The following is a 20306-nucleotide window of genomic DNA, read 5'->3' as shown; positions in this document are numbered from 1 at the left end:
TATCTATACTCTGCAGCCAGCAAGATAATCCACTTCTCTTCTTACAGCTTGCTTTATCTTCTATACTATCTGTGGTTTATCCCAGAGTTGATTATTCGGGATAGTGAGATGTTTGTAAGTTTATTTCTCTGTGTAAGTTTGTTTATACGTGAGATCCAGCAAAAGCATCCACTGAGAAATGACTCCCAGCCGTGAGCCCTTGCGCAGGATGACAAAGAATAGATTTCGGATGTCAGACGTAGGGAAAGTGTGCTATTGGCACAGACTAGGCACAGACCTGGGCTCTCTTACGGAAGTCTCACTCTATCAGAGACAGTGAATCATTTCAACAGCAGCACAGCTTGTCTGCAGGCAGAGCAGGGAGCAGCCTGGCTGAGCTCTTGCTTTAGTTGCAAGACTCCTACATCTGCCACCTGCAGATGCCTGATGTAGTTGTGCATTCCTGCTGCACGAATACAGTTGTTTGTTATCTTGTCTCCTTCAGCCACTGAAGAGGCCAAATTCTAACTATATGTAGCTATTTAGAGGGTTTTTTTTCCCCCAATAAATAGTTTAGGTTCATATAGCATCACAGAATCAATTGGGTTGGAAAAGACCTTTAAGATCATTGAGTCCAACCTTTACCCCAGCCCTGCCAAGTCCACCACTAAGCCATGTCACTAAGGGCCTCATCTGCACCATTTGTGAACGCTTCCAGGGATGATGATTCCACCATTCCCTGGGCAGCCTTTTCCAATGCCTGAGCACCCTTTTGGTGAAGGAATTCTTCCTCATCTCCAGTCTAAAATGTTTCAATGTGTTGTTATTTTACCTCTAGCTTTAACCGGATTGACATTCCGCCTTATGAGTCATACGAGAAGCTTTATGAGAAGCTGTTGACAGCTGTGGAAGAGACATGTGGGTTTGCTGTGGAGTGAAAAAGCAACCAAAGGAAACAGATGCTAGCTCATGGACCACCAAATCAAAAGCTAGAAGAAGCTTGCTGTGAACTTCCTGCTAAGCTGTCTAAAGCATCGGAACTTAAAGACAACTTAGAGATGGGGCCGTTTCCCTTCCGCCGCTGGTGGATGAGGGTGGGGGTAGGGGCTTTTGTTGGTGGTTTCCAACTTTATTTCCTCCCCTTTGTTACAATAACCCCTTCCCTCTTCCTCCATCTCCCATACAATGAAATGCAGCCAAGTTCAGCACTTGGCTTGGGTTACACAGGATATTCTGCTAGATTTGTAACACATATTGTGATAGGGTCAGCGACATGCGGGGGATTTTTTTAATCATAGAATCAAAGTGTCATTAGGAGTGAGCTTAATTTGCTGAGGACTTGCAGCTGGTAGATGTACCTGGTTAATTTATCCTAACTCAAGCTGGAGCCCTTGTAAGAGTCTGATGGGTGCAGAGTGTCTGACTGGCACTAGGATTTGCATTGCACATGTTAAACACCGGTCGAAAAAGTCACCTTCTAGCAGAAGATACCTCCACGTCAACACTTAACTGACAGGTAAAGAAATCCAAGTTCTGCCTTAGCAGGAAGCTCCCAGTGGAAGCTGTGGCTCACCTAGGGAAAAGTGAAGGAATCTGGGACAGCTTAACTGGTATTGTATGATTTCTTTTTGGTTGTCCTGGCTGAAATCTGATTGTTTTGCACACAAACAGTGATTTCCTCCTGCAGAATTGCTTTCCATGGTTCGTTCCGATGTAAGTACCTTGCAGAGAAGCCTTGTGAGGAGGAGGCAGAGGATAAAAACCTGTTCCATCCAGAGCCGTGATGTCTGTGCCGCTGTTTTTTACCCAACGTGTGTTTGTGTGACTTCAGCTCCTGAGACTCACTAAGAGCTGAGTTAACAGAGCAGACTTCTGTCCCAAAGGTTTTAGCCTTGGCAAAGGCTGATTTGGAGGTTGAGGTAAAGGGTAACTATACAGCGAGTACATTTGAAACGTTATGGAAAGCTATGGGAAGAATTTATGACTTCAGTTCTGTAGGGATGAAAAATGTCTCCAGAGAGCCATAGAAAGGCTATTATTTTCCCCCCTTCAAATATCAGAAACTAATACTAAAAGGTTTATTCTCTAACACTTTGCTAAAACAACTTCCCAGGGGCAACAGAAGCAAATCAAATACCTGAATCACTAACACCTTTTCCAGTTTGCACACCGAGATGAGGCAGTGTTTTAACACGGCTTCAGAAAGACCCAGTGACCTGTCCAACATGTCTAAACTTAAGTAAAGCAGACTTGCTTGTATAGGATTTTTTTCTCTTTGGCAAGCCTGGTTTTTAGAGAGATTCATTACTGAAACATGTAACAGATGTTATGTTTATGGAATAGTGCATTGAAATTCAGCTGTGGGTAAGAGATCGTTCTTAGAAGACGTCTACTTGGAATACTTCTATTTTGTCTTTTTTTAATGGAATTTGATAATAGCTTTAAACTGTGATAGGACAGAAAGTAGACTCTTGTCAAAACCCTGGCATCTTTCTCTGTTTTGTTTCTTTGTGGTTTTCTTTCTTTTCCGTTCACCATCGTTCTTGTGGTTTGGTGTTGGGACTGAGGAGTGCATCGGAGGTGTAAAATTGTACCGTATCGTGAGGTTTGCATGGGGTGGCTGAAGATGCTCATCCAGCAAGACTGTAAGGAGAGGTGTAGTCAGAGCCATGTCCTGCAGGAAGCTTTTGGCACTTGGAGACCACTTTCTGCAGTTGTGGTTGTTGGGACTACATGGATCTTTTGCAGGAGAGAGAGGAAAGAAGCATCTGTCTGGTCTTGGTTGAGTAGCAGAGTACCCATGCATAGAGTGTATTTAACCCTTTCAGTACATGTGAATGTGCAATAAACCAGTCAGATAAGACACATGCAAAATGGATTATTGCCCAAAAGCTTTGCATGCAGCCTCATGTGGATTTTTCACTAAAAGAACATTAAACAAGAAGAAAAGCAGATACTAAAGCCCACCACGATCCAAAATCCTATCATGCAAGCTCTACGTGCAGCGCAACTGGCTCAGCGAAGACCAACCGAGGTGACGGTAAAAACCCTTGGTTTGGAGATCTATAGGTCAAATAGCTTTATGTCAGTGCCACAGTTGACATATGATAGTCCCTAATGTCTTTGCTAGGTCAGTGTTTTATGGAATGCACAAAAGAATAGGCAAGGATTGGTGTTTTGGCAAGTCTGGCGTTTGCTGTAGTTAAAAGCCCTTGTGAAGGTACCTCCTCCATGCGGACAGTAACAGGAATAGGGCACCGTCTGTTTAATGATTTCAGTTCTCTTTTATTCTGCTTCACCACCTCTCCCATCGTGTTGTCTTTGCAATTTCGTGCCACTTCAGTGATGATGAAGACATCTTTTGTGTTGTTCTGTACGTGCACTTGAGGCAGGCCTTAAAGCTGATCGGGTGGGTGGAAGGAAATGAAGCAGAATGGGGTTTAAGCGATGGCTTCTTCTTCTTCTACGGCTGGTTTCCAGGCCAGGGAAGGAGGAAATGCAAACAAGGGTTTGCACAGCTTGAGCCATTGACTCTCTGTTGGGATAACCTCAGCTGTCGGAATTTGTGTGTTCATTCCCACTTGGTCTGCCAGCACTTGAACTGGTTGTGACTTCTCAAACTTGCCCAAAGAATAACATCGAGTCTGGTGTTCGTTATGTCATTGTTCCACCTCGTACACGGATACTCTTGGATCTGACCCGAAGGAGATAACAAGGTACAGCGTGTCTTTTTGTTCCTGTCCTAAAGGCAAACCTAAAAGCTGGTCCATTGGCACCACAGACCTTCAGTGCTCGCCCTGATACCGCTCATCAGCCTATATACTCTATGCTCAGGGATGTAGGAAACCACCACTTTGCTCGTGTTTTACATCGCGGAAGAAACGAGACTGGTCCATGAACGTTGGTGTTAACGCGGGCATTACGTTAGAAGAGACCCTGCTTCAGAAAGGCTGCCGGAAGCTCCAGATGGTGAACTCGGCGTTTACTCCTCAGTGTATCCTTAGTGCAAGTCAAGGTGGTTGTAAAACCCAACCCACTTTGTACAGCAGAGATCCAGCCCTTGGGGCCCTTCTGGAGCCGGAGCCCAGGTACAGGGCTTCAAGTGTGGCACACAGCAAGTTCCCAGAGACACTGTATGGATCTGGTTTTTAATCCCTTATTTCTTTTCGTTGTTTCTCAACCACTTTATAAGGTGTGTTGTTTGGTTTTTTTTCTTCTTTTCTTTCTTTTTTTTTTTTAATTTATTATTTTGTAATGTCATGTTTAAGTATTGCTGCTATCCTTGTTCTTCTTCCCACTGTTTTTACGGCAGATTTATTTTGTGAAAGTTGTACACTAATGTTTCATTTTATGTCTAAATCGAAGTATTTAAAGAAATCCTAGTTCTATTTAATGTGGTTATGGAACCAGCTGGAATCAACAGTGATTGTATAGTAGGCTGGACCCAGGAGGTCATGTTCATTTTTGTTACATATGCAATAAACTCACGACTTTAAACTCTTGGTAGCCACCCATTTATTGTTCCATACATATGGAAGTCACAGGAAAATTGGAGAGTGTGATAGAGCTGTACTTAGCATAGCAACAACAACGTCAGTATTGCTGTTCTTGAAGATACAGCATTGCCATATAGATGCAGTTTGTTTGACAGAGCTGGAATTCCATGTGATGGAGCCATCCTGGCGTCAGCACTGGTCTCCTGTCAGGATCCAGTCTGTTTCCAGCATCTCGGCAGTGGGATCGTGGTCACCAACTCGCAGACAAGGTATTGAATGCAGCTGATACCGCAGGTTTATAAGGGACCACGTAGAAATCCTCTTTTCCAGGCAGAACACTTTGTTTCATTCTTTCACTGATTCATTACCACCCTTACTCATTTTCCCTTCTTACCTTATGATTTATCCTGTTATTTTTTCCATAACCTCAGTTTTCAGGAAAGAAATTACAATTCCCACAATCCCCTTAATGGGAGCTGGAGAAAGATTCATTAATGCCGATGAATCTCTGCTTTCCTGTTCACTGATTCAAACAACCCCAGAACAACCCATGTCTTACAAGTGGAGAAGGATGGGGACGGGTCTGAGGATGGTATCAGGATGTGCACAAATGACGTGGAGTTCCTTTGCCCACCCCTCAGCTGGCAGCAGGGATGGGGCATCCACAGCTCCTCTGCTCTGCTGAGCGCTGCCTGGAAAAGCCATTGGCCTTCCCCACATTGGCCTTGAGAAACCAGTGTCCATGGAAGTGGGATTTGCCCCTCTGCCCCCAGCCTTTCCCACTACCCCTGAGCCCCCTCCCCATTGCTGCAGATGGATCATTTTCTGTGAGATTTGGGGTTAATTCCTATTCTTTTTTTGGCTTTCCCCTTCTCCCGGCTCTCTCCAGTCTGCGGTGCTGGTTGGGAAGCTTCGTGGGGTTGGGATGTGGCACTGCCTTCATCCTCTTTGCGGGGTTCAGCTCCCCATAACCAGCTCTCCAAAGAGGAATTGAATGCAACCAGGAACTCGGTGATGTCCTATCCCCAAACCTGCTCTGTCCCAGACTGGGGGGGGGGGGGGGGGTGTTGAGGGTGCTTTTGGGGTGGCAGCTCAAGGGTCCTAGGAAGGCGAGTCCTTGGAACCAGCCTGGGTCCTGTCACCCACCCCTATGGGAAAGCACCCCCATAGGGGACCTGCACTCCATAGGGACTTCCCCTCCTATGGCAGTGCACCCCATAGGGGTCCTATAACTCCCCCCACAGCGGAGCACCCCCATAGGGGACCTGCACCCCGCATCAGCAGAGCATCCCTATAGGGTTCCTGCCCCCCACTCCCCAGCAGAGCACCCCGATAGGGCACTATAAGCACCCCCACAGGGGTTCTCCACCCCATAGGGGACCTTCCCCCCCGATGAGCACCCCCATAGGGACCCTACACCTTCCCCCATAGAGCACCCCACTGGAACCCTGCCCCCCCCCCCCCCCCCCCCCCCCCAACACACACCCGGAAGCACGTGCAGCATCTCGCCCCGCCCCTTCCCCTTATGCCCCGCCCCCTCCCTAGCCGCCCGCTAGAGGGCGGTGCCGCCTGGAGGACCGCCCGCCGCCGCCGCCTCTATGGTAAGTGTAGTCACAGACCGGCTCCTCTCGGCGGGGGTGGGTTGCCCGTCTCTCTCCCTATCCCTCCGCTCCCCGCCGCCGCTCTCTATGGTGCGGGGCGGGCGGAAGGAGCCGGGCCGCGGCGGTTCAATGGAGCGGGGCGGCGGGCGCGGTGAGTGCGGTCGGGGTCCCCTGGGCCTCCCCTCCGGTCCCCTCAGCGCGGGGTCCCCGGGGGCCGGGTCCTCCAGCCCCGCTTCACCTCAGCACCGGGGGCCGCTCCCCCGCTCCGCGTTCACCTCAGGCCCCGGGGCTCCGGGGTGGGGGGGGCCGGGGTCCCGCTGTCCGCCCCCCATGTAACAGTAATAGGGCAATGGACGGGGGGGGTCTCCGTGGGGTCGTCTGACCGGCTCGTTGCAGGTACCGTGGGCTGAAAGGCGCCGTCGGCTCCGGAGCTGGTGGGGAAAGGCGGATGTAAACTGTGCTGCTGCTGCTGCTCCGCCGACCTTGTTGTGGAAACGCTTGGTGCCGCTGGGACGTTACAGGCGTCTGCTGAGGGAAGGGAGCCCACAGCGCGGCTGGACGCGGAGCACGGGGGCTGTGTGAGAGGTATTCCTCCTCCTCCCCTTCCTTCTCCTCTTCCTCCCCCTTATCCCTATCGATTCGAGTGCCTGGTGGCAGAGAGCAGGCGCTGGGCGCTCTGATGTCCGTAGGGCTTTTCTAATAGAGGAGACTGATGGGTGCTCCTCCATGGCTGGAGGCAGGTCGGGGGTTCACTGGGGTATTCCGAGGTTGGAGAGCTCCAGTGTGCCCCAGGAGCAGTGCTTCGGGATGGGTGAAGGTCGGCTTCAAGAGCCACTGCCACCCCCCTGGGATGCACTGCACTGGGGCTGTGTTCGCTGGGCACAAAACTGCTGCTTGTGGCCACAGGGCTGGCCCCGGAGGTTTGCGTTCAGGATACGTTTTCCTTAAGTCTCTCCAGTGTTTGGGAATGACTGAATGCCCGTTTGAAAGATACGCGGTGTGTTCTTTGTGTCGCCTTCGCTTTGTGACCTGAAGTGTTGTCTTCACATGCCTTGTCACACTTAAAGCCTTGCTAAAAGATGCTTATGCCAGAAACACAGGTTTCGTATGCAGAAGTTCAGTTATAGATGTTCCTGTCCAGTGTCCTGGCTGCTGGTTAAGCAAGGGGCACTTTCGGAGGTAAAGCATTACGGTTTGGGCGCTGTTCTGAGACCTCTGTGGTTGCTGCTGCTGCTGCTCTGCACTTTCTGTTTCCATTTCCTAGGCAGAAGGCTGAAGGGCTATAGCTCAGTTCTGTGTGTGTGCTTTTCCCAGCATCTTCTGTTGTGTTTCCATTCCAGCCTTATGGAACAGCACACTCCTCTTCCTTTATTCTGAGCAACAATCCTAAAAGCAATAGGTGATTTCTTTGGTGCCTGAAAGGCACGGGGCAGCTTTAATGCTAAGACCCGTGAGTAGATCCCTGTTTGTTCTGTCCCTGTGCTGGGTGGTTCCTCTTCCTTCCAGTCCCTGCTGTCTCATGGATATACTCTGGAGCTGTCGCAGGTTTCCTGCAGGAGAAGGCAGGCCATTCCCCCTCAGGTGGATGCACTGGACTTTGCATGCTCAGTTATAAAGTGGCCTCCTCCCTCTTCCAGAGAGAATGGTGCAAGGGCTCTTGACTTCCCTCCAGCAGCCTCTTTGGAAGCTGAGGGGGGATGTTTGGGAGCCATCCTTCTGCAGACCCAAATCCTGAGCAAATTGTGGTACGTCCCTGCACTGGGGCTGTAGGAGCGTGCAGCGCAAAGCCTATGGTGGTACCCATCTTCTTTAGGACTAGCAGAAGTGCAGGGCCAGCTTTTCCTTACCGAACTGTGGGATTTATAGCTTTAATCTGAGCTTTCCATTTCCAGGCTGAATGCTGTGCAAAAATTCCACTGCTTTCCATGAGGCCTTTCTATGCTGTAAACATCTTAATAGCTTTCATGTGCTGGGTGTCTGCGTGGTGTGAGTAGATGGTAATTCACAACCATCTTACCAGGAGTTTGTGCCTGGAATACCAAGACTTGGGAAGGGCCTCAGACCAGCTTCTTGAAGGGGACATGTAGAGGTGTTCAGTGTGTTTGGTAGCACTGCGTGTTGGTAACAGGCCTTCTTCCATCTCTTTTCCTTTCCTTCCTAGGATGTTTTCCTGTTGGCCTGGCTGCAGGCATCCCTCTTTAAGTCAGGGCATAACTAAGAGCACCTGGAAGAGTGTTTGAGGCGGGTTTCGTGTTGATAAGGTACATACTTTACTGTAAGAGTGACAGAGCACTGGAACAGGTTGCCCAGGGGGGTTGTGGAGTCTCCTACACTGGAGATATTCAAGGCCCGCCTGGACAAGTTCCTGTGTGATGTACTGTAGGTTACCCTGCTCTTGCGGGGGTGTTGGACTAGATGATCTTTTGAGGTCCCTTCCAACCCTTGGGATTCTGTGATTCTGTGATTTGGGTTCCAGCAGGGTGCTGGCAGCCTGCTCCTGAGCTTGTGCTTCAGGAGCTGCCTCCGAGGTCCAAATTCCTGGGCAGAGCAGTGCTTTGTCTGCTGGAGAATGCAGTGGGTGTTACTGCCGGCGGAGAGCACTGGCACCGGGGCTTGGGCTTTGAAATTGGATGCACAGCCCTAAAAAGTCCTGTGGCAAAAATAGGTGGAGCGAGCCCAGAACTCCAGTGTGGCTGGAGACGGGCAGGAAGCATATCCCAGGGGCCAGGAGCTGATTCACAACCTGGAATAGCACTAACCCAAGTGTGGGAGAAGCAGAGGAGCCCTTTGGGTGTCTTTTGAGTGCCTGCTGGAAGAAGCTCCCATCCATGAAGTTGGAATGGGTGTCTTTATTTGTCTTTATTTCTTTTTAAAGCCCTTGTGAGTGCTTTGCTGCGTTGGGGCTCACCACTGGCTGCGTTCTTCTTGGGACAGTCAGAGCTGTGCTGCTAATTCCTCTCTTGAGAACCTCGGAGGGGGGTTTTCTGCACATGGATTTGGTCTGTGGAGATATTTTAAGCCTCTATTTAAATCGCTGCATTCAAACATCATCTTAACTACTTAAAGGAGAGGCATTAATAGTCTGTGTGTGCGCTAAAGTGGTTTGTATTGCTGTGGGGAGGTGGGTGGGCTTTCCAAGCTGCTACATGTGACTTCAGTTACTCCTGGTGGGATCTGTCCCCAGTGGGGAAAGTACCTTTTCTTCATTCCATAAGCAGTGGAAGGTGTGAAACATGCAGCTGACTCCAGTTATCTTCCAGGAGATAAGGTCATTTGTGTGTGATGTGGTAGTTCCTGTGTTAGAAATGGAGCTCAATAATGTGCTGATCCACATTAGTGTGCTGAGGAGTTTGTTTTAACCAGGTTACTGGGAAATTTGGGAAACGAGGGGTGGGGAGGGCAGGGAGAACAGGAAAAAAAGCCACTTAGCAGTGACCTGGTGGCTTGGATAAGATCTTTGCCAAAGCACTGCGATGTGGGATAATAAGGAATGTTTTTCTGAGCTGGGATAATCTTGTCCTCAGCTGCATTCATATCTCTCTCATTGAATTTGAGGTTTATTTTGGAATATCTCAGGAGTGCTGGTTTTCCACTGGGTCCAACACTGCTTAAGAGCTTTTTTAAACTAGCTTAAGAGCTAGTCTTAAAATCCTACAAATCCTTGAGAAAGCTGAATTCCTGAGGGCTATATACAATATTCCTTGTGAAGAACAGGGCCTTGAGCAACCTGCTCTAGTGTGAGGTGTCCCTGCCCATGGCAGGGGGTTGGAACTGGATGATCTTAAGGTCCTTTCCAGCCCAAACCATTCTATGGCATCTTTCTCCTACCCACCAGCACTGCTGTTGTTCCCTCCCTGTGTTTGGGAGGGGAGCTGTCAGTGGATAAAGCACTTGGCTTTGGGGAAAGGTTGCAACACAGGGCAGCTGTGAGTCCTGCTGCCCTCTCATAGTGTTTCTGACCTAGGAACTGAAGTGAAACCTGGCTTCCCTGCTGGCTTTGGGGGGAGCCCAACTCCTTTGCTGCCACCAGCAGTGCCTGTCTGTTCACAGCGAGACTTCTGGTCACTGCTATCATCATTACAAGTGGCCAAGTCGAGGAGCTGAAACCAATCTGGGAGCAGGTGTAGGTGTCAGGATGACCTGGAATGTCTTCAGTTGGCTTTTGAGGCCAAGCGCTGCGTTGCTGACACTCGGTTGCTTACCTCTGTAAGGAGGCCAAGCTACTGTTTGCGTTATTCAGATAAACATTTGGACAAGATTTGCAGAGGCAGCATGTGATGTTATTCTGTAGTATGAGGTGATTAGGGTTTGTACTGGCTGGAATCTTTGTTTAGGGAATATATGGATGGAAAAGAGCCTCATGGTAATGTATTTTGTTTAAAGAACTTCTCACACAAGGCCTCTGTGCTGTTTTGTCAATACTGATGTGCTCTTATCAAGCTGTGGGCGCTTATTGCTCTTTCTGGATTGGAGATAGGAACCACAGCGGTTGGCATTCTGCAGCCTTTGCAGAAGCAGAGCTTGGAGAGCACATTTACACTTCTACTCCCCAAATACCATCCCAGAGACGTGCTGCATTTGTACACTTGATGGAGGAAGGGAGAGGAACCTCTCCCTGCTGTGCCTTCTTGAAGGTACCTGGAGGCCAGAAGGAGCACTTAACCCGTGGCGAGTACAAAACGCTGTTGGCTGAATGTGTTGCAGTGGGGTAGGGTGGCACAGGCGGTGATGGTGACTTTCCTTCTCTCCCTGCTCTTGCTGTAGTGTTCTGTAATTCAGTTTGAGGGAGGTGACAGCAGCAGCAGCGTGGGGAGAGGCAGGAAGAGCAGCTCTCCCTCCCAGGAAAGCAGCGGTGTAGGGCGTCTCATCCCTCCCCTGCCGCTCGCATTTCCAGCTGTAGATGAACAAGACCAGCAAGAGCCATCAGGAGTAACTTGGCCAGCATAAATAGTTCATGTCCTCTCTATATTGTTAAACCAGAATCCTATTGTAGTGCAGAAGGCTTCACTGTGTATAAACTGGGAGGTGCCCTTGGATCAGCCACGACTAGCAGAGACCAGCTTGCACTGGCTGGAATGCACCTCGAACACAGTGTCTGAGGAGTGCTCCTCAGCTTAGTGTTTATGTGTTTGTTTAGCAGTTTGTGGCTGCTTTTACTGTCTCTCCATCCCAGATGGTGAAATAATGTTTGATGTACTGTTGCGACACCCAGGAAAAGAATTTATGTGCTTTTCTGTGAAGGTTTAAACAGTGTTGGACACTTGACTGTGATGACTAAGGGGTAACACGCAAATTTGCATCCTGGAAACAGGCATGTCCTTAGCAAATGGTTTGGCTGTAGCCTGTGTAACCTCTTAGGAGTGGCCTGTAGTGGCTTTTGTAGTCTTGCATATGTGAAATGGTGGTTTGCCATGGGCTAGAATTGTTGTGTACCTAAATCTGTGTGGCTGTGGACCTGGAGAATTAATGTGCAGTGCTGCTTTCCTTGTTTTTTAGCTGGCCAGCTGATAATACATTCATTTGTGAGCTGTAGTCATCTCGGAAGAGAATAAAGCCTCACATAGAGCATCTCTAAATCTGGCCATGATCTGATTTCAGTGGGTTTAATCCTGAGGCAGTGGTACACCTCCCTCCAATAAATACAGCCCCTTTGCTTTTCTGCTATTCTAACGTATTCTGCCTCAACCCTGCAGTGGCCACTGCCACGTGATGTGGATGAGGTCAGGCTGGACAACTGTCAGGAGCCTGGATAGCTGCCCTTGGTTCTTGCTTGCTGGGCTGGAATTGGTTGGCCACAAGGCTGCAAATGAAACTCAACCCAGCTGATGGCTGGAAAATCTTATCACAAGTGGTCATTTGAGCGGTAAGGACACAGTTACTGTGGGTTGGTGGCCATCCTCCTGCAGCAGTTCTAGGGTGCAATAGGCAGCTTTTTTGTCTCTTTCCATCAGGAATTGGTGCAGTGTGGACTTGCTGCCTGGGTACTGTGTGTGCCTTGAAAGCTTTCTGTTGGTGTTCGACTTGGTAAATAAGGCAGTTTAAGACCTGTTTCACTGCAGAACTTGGCCTGTTGGCTCACTCAGGCCCTTGTACACATTTAAGCCCTTCAATTGAATGTGCAAAAGCACCTTTGAAAGGCAGGGCTGGATCTTGGATTTAGGAGTGCAGAGTTTGAGTGCTAATTAGGTAGCAGCTGTGGTTTCATAGTGTCAACTCTTAGGCTGCAATTTACGGTCTTCCCCCTTGTTGCAGTTTATTTTAGCATCTTGGTTCTCCTGTTTCTGCCCTGGTGGACGCGTGAGGATCTGATCTGAATGCTCAGGAATGGTTTTCCAGGCCATTTCTTTTCAAAGGTGTTTCAAACACTGATGGAGCTCAGCACAAGAGGAGCTGACAGTCTGTAGTGTTGAGACATGATCATCTTAAGCAGGTATTGCAGTGAAACCCTTCTTAACATGAAGCCACAGCTTCTGGCCACTGACCTTTGGAACTATAGCAGTACAGGTGCTTAACATGGCTCATAAATAAGGCACGGCTGGAATAACCAGAATACGTGACCTGGGAAGCTTCATCCTGTTCGGAAGCTCCTCATTCTGGGATGTTTGACACTAGAATGGTTGGTGGCAAGCTTTGAAGTCGATAGTTCTAAAAGTACTGGGCAGATCAGCGCAGAAACCTTCCCTTTGGAGGAGGTGCACTGCTGCAGGCCGGGTGTCTTTCCCTTCTGTGCCCCCTCAAGGTCAAGTGTGGGCATTTATCTTGTCAGCAGCTTTGTGAAAGGAGGTGAGGTGCCTTTTGCAGGCTGCAGCCTTGGAAGCAGAGTTTCTTGTGATAAGTTAAGGCACGTCTAAAACAAAACAGAGTAAGAAATACCCCCTTCCTTTCCACACATTTGCTCTTAAGGGAGTCTTGCTGCTGTTCCAAGCTGATGGGGTTTCTGCAGTGTGTAAAAGCACAATGCAGTAAGAAAGTTTGGGGTTCAGGTTTGAGGTCTTTCTGGTTTACAGTGCCGTTTTACAAGGGCATGTATTGACAGGAGAAGTGGCAATGGCTTTAAGCTGAAAGTGGGGAGATTTAGATTAGATATTAGGCAGAAGCTCTTCCCTGTGGGGGTGCTGAGGCGCTGGCACAGGGTGCCTAGAGAAGCTGTGGCTGCCCCATCCCTGGCAGTGTTCAAGGCCAGGTTGGACACAGGGGCTTGGAGCAAGCAGCTCCAGTGGAAGGTGTTCCTGCTTGGAGCTGGATGAGCTTTAAGGTCCTTTCCAACACAAACCTATGATTATGCTTTATTTTCTGGAACATAACTTCCCAGGTGCAGCTTAGATGGTTTCTATGGCTTCAACATCTAGGATGCCATTGCAGCCTATCAATCCTTTGTGACTTTGTGAAGGGGGCTTATAAGGGTGCTGGGGAGGGACTCTTCGTTAGGCACTGTAGTGACAGGACAAGGGGTAATGGGTTCAAACTTGAACAGGGGAAGTTTAGATTGGATATAAGGAAGAAGTTCTTTACTGTGAGGGTGGTGAGGCACTGGAATGGGTTGCCCAGGGAAGCTGTGAATGCTCCATCCCTGGCAGTGTTCAAGGCCAGGTTGGACAGAGCCTTGGGTGCCATGGTTTAGTGTGAGGTGTCCCTGCCCATGGCAGGGGGGTTGGAACTGAATGATCTTGAGGCCCTTTCCACCCCAAACCATTCTATGATTCTATGACTTTAAAGTCCTCTGGCTGTTACTGCAACTAAAACTGACTCTTTGTGCTTTCTAGCCCTCTTGGCTTTGGCCTAGCTAGTCCCTTACGGCTGCTTTTAGCATCAGTTTGCATGCTGCGTGTATCCTGTCTCCTCTTGCTCCCAGTGCCCCCAGCAAACAGGGCTGTGAGCGGAGCGGGTTGCTGGTTGCTCTCTGTATGAAGGTCAGTGCTGTGGCCTGTCCCAAGGTTACTGCAACCAGCAACCTTAAACTCCTTTATTTCTCTGTTTCCAGTGTAAAACTGGAGTTGGTAACCTGAAGGCTCCTGAAGATGTGCATCCAGCTTCTTCACTACAGAAGAGCTTGTGCTTGGTTTGCAGTGTTGTATCTTTTAAAGGTGACATTCAAGATCCCTTCAGAAAAGGAAGAAAACACTACGGATTTGGAGAGGAAATGCTGTGTCCTTTCTGTGGGAGAGCTCTGTGAAGTACAAACAACAGAGAAGCGCTCTCCTGTATGTCCTGGGGCAGGCAGGGCATTTCCCTTGTTCTTTTCTGTGTGGCCGCTGGGTTGATGGGAAGAGGAGGCAGTTGCAGGTCATGTTATGTAGAGCTGGTAGTTGTGGCAGTGTTAAACCTACACATTATGGGTTTAATAAAGGTGCTGCTCACAGAAAGGAGCCTCTGCCTCCTTCTCTTGGGATCCACATGAGTTCAGGGCAAGGGAACCGGAAGCAGAACTCATTGTGGAAGCAGCAAAGCTGCAAATCCCATGGTTTCACATGCTCTTCTGTTTGTCCCCACCCTTACACCGCAAAAGCGGAACAAAACAGCTCCGTAAAATGATGCTTTGGGAGGTAGCCCGAGCCCAGAGGGGTTGGTTTTGTCTGCTTGTGCTGCTGCACTGAAGGGCTGAGCTGCTTGTGTCTGAATTGTGGCTTGAACATGAAAGCTGGCACCTGTGTTTGTGGTGGGGAGGGAGGTTTGGGATTCTGGGGATTATACAGGATGCTTTTGCACATGCCACAATAGCCTGAGGCAGGCAGAGAAGTCCCCTTCACAGGAAGACACCTCTCCCTCCCTCAAAGCCTTACATTTTCCCTTTGCTCTTAAAATGAGCTGCTCAAGGCAATGGTGTTAACTGACTTTCTAACCAGACCTTGTGAGTATAACGCTTCATTTAGGACTCAATCTGATAGGGGAGGCAAATGCCTGATCCAGAGCTCCCCAGCTCTTGTGCAGAACTTTTTGCATCCATCAGAATGAGCAGCCTGGTGCTGGTCAGAGATGTGAGGCTACAGAGCCCTGTTATTCAGCAGGACTGAGAGGGGTTGTGGGAAGGCACAGGAACGTCCGGCACTTGACCTTGATGCCAGTCATCAGGGAATAGCTTGAAGGCATCAGGAACTTTGAGTTGAGTTGAATTAGTAGTTGCTCATTTTTGGACACCAAATCTGTTTCGATACAGTCGAGAAGAGCTCACAGAGCAGGGATGGGTTTTGCTGGGTAAAACTGGTGTCGTTGAAGGTAAATAGGATAAAACAGGAGAGGTTTCTTTTCTCTTGTACTCAATAGACGCACTAGAAATGGAGATCGGATATTTAAAAGGATCATGATTAAAAGATACCGTGACCTTAATGGGGTGGTGAACTGCAGGTGAAGTGGGTGAGAAGTCCTGTGGTGTACACACTATTGAGATGCTTCCTGGAAGTCCAAAGTTGACTTGCAAAACGGGAAAGGTATTGTTGGAAACCCAAGTAATCCCTAAAAATCTGCTCTTTTGATGGCTCCTGACTAAACAATGTTCATGAGGCTGAAGCAGTAACACACAGATGTAGCTCATACCCTGTTAATCCGTAGCTTTTCTTTCCAAAATACTCTCTGATGCATTCTTGGAACGCTGTTGACTGAGGATTGACTGGGAAAATGCGCAGCAGAGAGCTGAATGGGGCTACTACACAGAGTACAGATGCTGCTTCTTGAGTAGGAGAGGGTGAGGAATAGGGAATGAGTTGTGATTGCTACCAGAGAACCTTGAAGACTCCCTGTCCCTCTTCTCCATCGTAGTAATGTTCTAGCCTGGAGCCAGGTATGATGCTGGTGTGGCTGCAGAAACAGGGGCTGCTCTGCGGTATCTTCTGAGCAGTTTGTGTGTTGCCCATCTCGTATGCATGAGGAGGTGACGTCCAGCTTGGATTTACTTGCCACAAAATGCTTAATGTTTCGGTGTGGCAAAATCAATTCTCTGCCTTTCTGCAATAGAACTGTGCTCCCTGGCTCTTCATGGAGGAAAAGATGGTTCCCTTCAGCTCCTGTTCCTTGATTTTTCTCAGATCTCAGGAATGCTGTCTCCTTAGAGGGTATCTGAAGTCATTTGGTAAAACAAGCCAACTGCTAATTCATTGTGAAACAGGGGGTGTTTTAAAACATACAGGTAAATTCTGGTATTGATTCTCTTGAATGGTTTGGGTTTGGAAGGGACCCTAAAGCTCATCCAGTTCCAGCCCCCTGCCATAGGCAGGGACACCTTCCACTGGAGCAGCTTGCTCCAAGCCCTGTTCAATAAATGAACATTGTGCCCCTTCAGCACAAGCTACGTGTCCACAGATTGCTGGCAGAGCTACATGCATGCAGTTGTAGTCTGTGCCTGTTCTGTGCTCCGAAGAGGAGCTTTTGGGCAATAGCTGTAGCTGGTTGCGCTGTTTTCCTGGTAAGCAAACAGGGGGAAGCCAGGAGGCCTTGCCTGCGAGCTGCTGCCCATACACTCCTACCTTCAGGAGTGTCAGGAGCAAGGCTTTGGGATGAGGCCAGGGGCAAGCTTTGGGATGAGGGCAGTGCTTTTGTTCTGGTGGCATTTCCCACTTTTGCCTGAGCAGGGGGCTGGCCTCTCTGCCAACCTGCTCAGCAGAAGCCCTGCTGCAGGTCCGCATCTTAACCTCTGCCTTTATTCCTTTGCAAGGTGTGATGCAGTGGTGATCACTGCCTTGTGCATAGCAAATAGAACTTGTTTGAGCCCAGTGGCTCTTGTCAGGCTTATGATCAGGGGATTTCTGATTTCCAGTCGGGATGCTGTTGCTTGACATGATGTTAAACTCTCCCTGCTTTTTCTAAGTGACTGTTAGAAGGAGCAGCCCCCAGTGCATTGAGAACCCTTTGAAAAGGTTTCAGTGCGATGCTGACAGTAAGTGAGGCTGGTTTATTCCCCTTCTGTGGAGCTTTTCTTGTTTTAAGGGCTGAATTTTGAGCTTTTCGCTTTGCTGCTTGTCACAAGCCATGCATTATTTAAGCACCTTCTCTTTGTTTTAGCAGCTTGAAACAAGCCAGGGATTCACCTTGCTCACAGGCTACCAGCAGCCACGTTTGCTGCCTGCAGGCAGAAAGTAGGAGTTGGTGCTCTTCTGTCAACGTAGGTGAGCAACAGTGGTGTTGCTGTATGGGGAGAGGCTAAAACACACAACGATTTGATGTTGCTGACATCTCTTTTAAGTCGCTCTTTCCTTTTTCTCCCCCCGTTCGGTAGGGATTTCAGTTCCTACCACCCCTGCAGTGCTTTCTGTCTACTCCTGTTGCCTTGAGCTAGAGCTAGAAAAGAGCGCTTTGAATCTAATCCCATTTTGGGGATGTGGGAGTTCAAGATTTCAAATACTATAAGTAGGGGGGAAAAATACACTGCGGTGTGTCTAGGAGGGGGGTCTCCCCTCAACTGTCACTTCCGATTCCAGCTCCATCAGAAGATGCTCATTGCAGCACAAATGTGAGGTGGAGGGAGCACATTTGAGTTCTGCTCCAATTACTGCAGTCCAGAAACGCCTGCATATACCAGGAGTTTAAATATATTCACAGTACTGATGCTTGCTATTTTTAGGTTAGGCTAAAAATACGCAATGTGGGCTTTGCAGGGATTTTGAATGGGGTTTGGAAATCCTTGTGAGGCATCCCTGTCCATGGCAGGGGGTTGGAATGAGATGATTTCAAGGTCCTTTCCAACCCAAACCATTCTGTGTGCACCTGAGACCTGCTCTGCCTCTTGCAGCACATCCATCAGCTTTTAGTAGTGGTTGGGACCAGTGATTTTGTGACTTACATATTGGCGTGTGTCAGAAGCTCGTTTGGGAAGCATGTGTGACTTCAGTTGTAGGTCTGAGATGTAGTGCAGAGAACAGTTACGCACAAGTCCCTGATGGCCTCTGATCTTCCCGTTAGCTGTTCCGTTAATGGATTCTTCTGCTCTCAAGTTGCTGTAGGAAAAACCTTAATGGGGAGGCTTTTACAGCCTGGGCAGTGAAACAACTTGGATGTGCAGCATCATGAATACATGGAGTAATGCGGAACACAGAGGGGAGCTTTGGGGGTCTTCACTGCGCTGTCAGTGGGTGCCTTTGAAACCGTGACAAGAGCTTTGTGTCACCTGGGTACTGTGTAGGGATTCAAGTCCCAAATCCAGTTTGTGCTGTAATGCAGGTGGGAGCCTTTAGGGAAAAGGGAAAACCACCACCAACAAAGTGTCTGCCTGCAGCCAGGTCTTTTAAAGCAATTCTAGTATCCTGTCCTTGGCTGTATTGCACAAAAAGCTGATGGGCATGTTAGAGCTTGGTTACTTATACATAGCTTTATTCTTCACCTATAAATAGGCACTGAAATCACTGAGGTAGTGTGGAATAGCTTCTTCCCATCTGTCTTGCTTTCTTGCTCTGTTGTTTATGTAGGCAAAGACCTGGCTTTGATCTTGTTACTTCACATTCTTGGCAGCCTAGTGCTGGAAACATGAACAAACTTCTTATTCATGCCACTGCATGGAACTGGCCCATGCTCACAGATAGCTGTTTAAACTAGAGCTCTGTGCTGAGTTATTGACAAAATGAATTGCTAGCTCTCTTTGGAAGCTTGCCTTTTCCCCTCAAAGCAGTGCTTTATTGAGCTGCTTGGGTTCTTCTGCACTCTGTTTTGAAATAGAGAAGTGGTATATTGCCAGTTCTTTCCAGGCTTGGCTTTTTTGTTGTTGTTGTTGCCTTGACTGTGTATTACAGTTAATGCTATTTATTCCTGCTTTTAAACCACCATGGGTCTTCTGATAGTGCGTGTGTGCATCTTGTGCAGGGGCACAGACAGTCTGTTACCCCAAATCTCATTTCCTGTGCCTTTTCTTGATGCACAAATTGAAGCATTCGAGTTCCTGTCTACAGGAACCAGCACTGCCTATGGAGAATATGGCTTTACCCTCAGTTTTGTGGCTTATCCCTTGTTCTTGGATGTGAACAGCTCTGGCTTTTAGTTGGAGAAAGCACTACTTGGAAGAAGACTTCTTGGTGACTGTGCTGAGCACTTGTGGTGTCAACTCACACGTACACTCATCCCCTGCTGCTAACACCCTGCATGCCACTGCAGGGGAGGAGTATCCAAGCCACTTAGCTTTGCACAGAGCAAATCCAAGCAGACATCTGTCTAGCCGCTGTCTGTACCACTTGATGCTGCAAGAGATGATTTGTGGCTTCCATGAACATCCTTGTTCCTTCACAGCCGGTTTTGGAATGATCCTTCTCTTTTTGCCTGCCAAGAGGTTCCTTGGTTGAGCAGGAGCCTGCCTGAAGGAGGCTGAGAGAGGTGGGTGATAGCAACGCAGGGGCTGTTGGTTATTGCAAGGGGTGCTTTTGTAGGACCAGCCTGCTGGGAAGCAGAAGGGTTGGCGTGGGTACAAGAGGCCTGAGTGCCTCTCCTGGCCCTGCTGCCAGGCTGCTCAGTGGCCTTGGCCATGCTGGTCCTTTCTGTGCTTTAATTTCCCCATCTTTTGGGTGGCAAGAAGCACATTGATCTTGTTTTCTGAAGTACTGAGAGGGCTAAGGGTGGAAGGATGCTGTGCAGGACTAGGTGGTAGCCAAACTCCTTTTAAGAATGAGTCCACAGGGCTTTTAATACCAAGTATGCTGACAGTGACCCAGCTGCTGAACTGCAGTTCCAGCTCTTGTCTGCACTGATGAGAATGGTGCTTCCATGCCCTTCTAGCAAACAAAGATTGATTTCTCCTTGTTTATAAAGCAGAAGCTGAAGAACCCAATGGAAACACTCCCAAAAGCTTGCTTTTGGAGCATGTTTGAAGCGTCAATATGCCCATGATTCTCTTGTGCTTACCGGAAATAGGGTGTGCTACTGAGGTTACAGGGCTCAAATATGTAGGAGTAGTTAAGTATTTGTAGTAATGCTGGTTAAGGAGGCCTTTTCAGTTTCTTTATCCCAGTGTCCTGCTCAAATTTGGACCATTCACCAGGTGAATGGGGCTGTTTGTAGCCTTGAAAACCTTTACGATGTAAGTTCCCCCTGGAGAAGGCTGGTTTAGCACTGCACCGTGCTGCTGGCACCTTTTATGTGTGTGCTAAGCAAGTGTCCTGCCCTGAAATGGAGACAAAGCTGCCTCCATCTATCAGCTTAAATCTCCCCTCTGTCAGCTTAAAGCCATTCCCTCTCATCGTGTCAGTACAGGCCCTTGTAAAAAGCCCCCCTCCAGATTTCTTAATAGGCCCCTTCAGCATTCCTTTGGAAGACTGTTATA

At 48.7% G+C, this 20306-nt stretch overlaps 2 protein-coding genes across 8 annotated transcripts in view; both read left to right on the top strand.

Annotated features, from left to right (window-relative positions):
* Positions 1 to 4476, top strand: part of SMURF1 (SMAD specific E3 ubiquitin protein ligase 1) — a 46975-nt gene extending 42499 nt beyond the window's left edge. For all 4 annotated transcript variants that reach the window (XM_065684594.1, XM_065684593.1, XM_065684592.1 and 1 more), the window contains exon 18: positions 818 to 4476. In XM_065684594.1, coding sequence (XP_065540666.1) covers positions 818 to 917 — 100 coding nt within the window. In that variant the 3' untranslated portion in view covers positions 918 to 4476. The remainder of the gene's footprint in view (positions 1 to 817) is intronic.
* A 1527-nt stretch (positions 4477 to 6003) lies between these two features.
* The window catches only part of RNF216 (ring finger protein 216), an 81664-nt gene continuing 67361 nt past the window's right edge, over positions 6004 to 20306 (top strand). Inside the window, exons 1-2 of one of the 4 annotated variants that reach the window (XM_065684588.1) lie at positions 6004 to 6076; positions 6473 to 6661. The gene's annotated coding sequence lies outside the window, so the exon portion shown is untranslated. The other 3 variants (XM_065684587.1, XM_065684589.1, XM_065684590.1) reach the window with 3 other exon arrangements.

This window comes from Lathamus discolor, chromosome 6, assembly GCF_037157495.1.
Source record: "Lathamus discolor isolate bLatDis1 chromosome 6, bLatDis1.hap1, whole genome shotgun sequence".
Taxonomy (NCBI): domain Eukaryota; kingdom Metazoa; phylum Chordata; class Aves; order Psittaciformes; family Psittacidae; genus Lathamus; species Lathamus discolor.
Note: the sequence above shows the minus strand (reverse complement) of the source record. Positions and strands in the feature narration are given on the sequence as shown.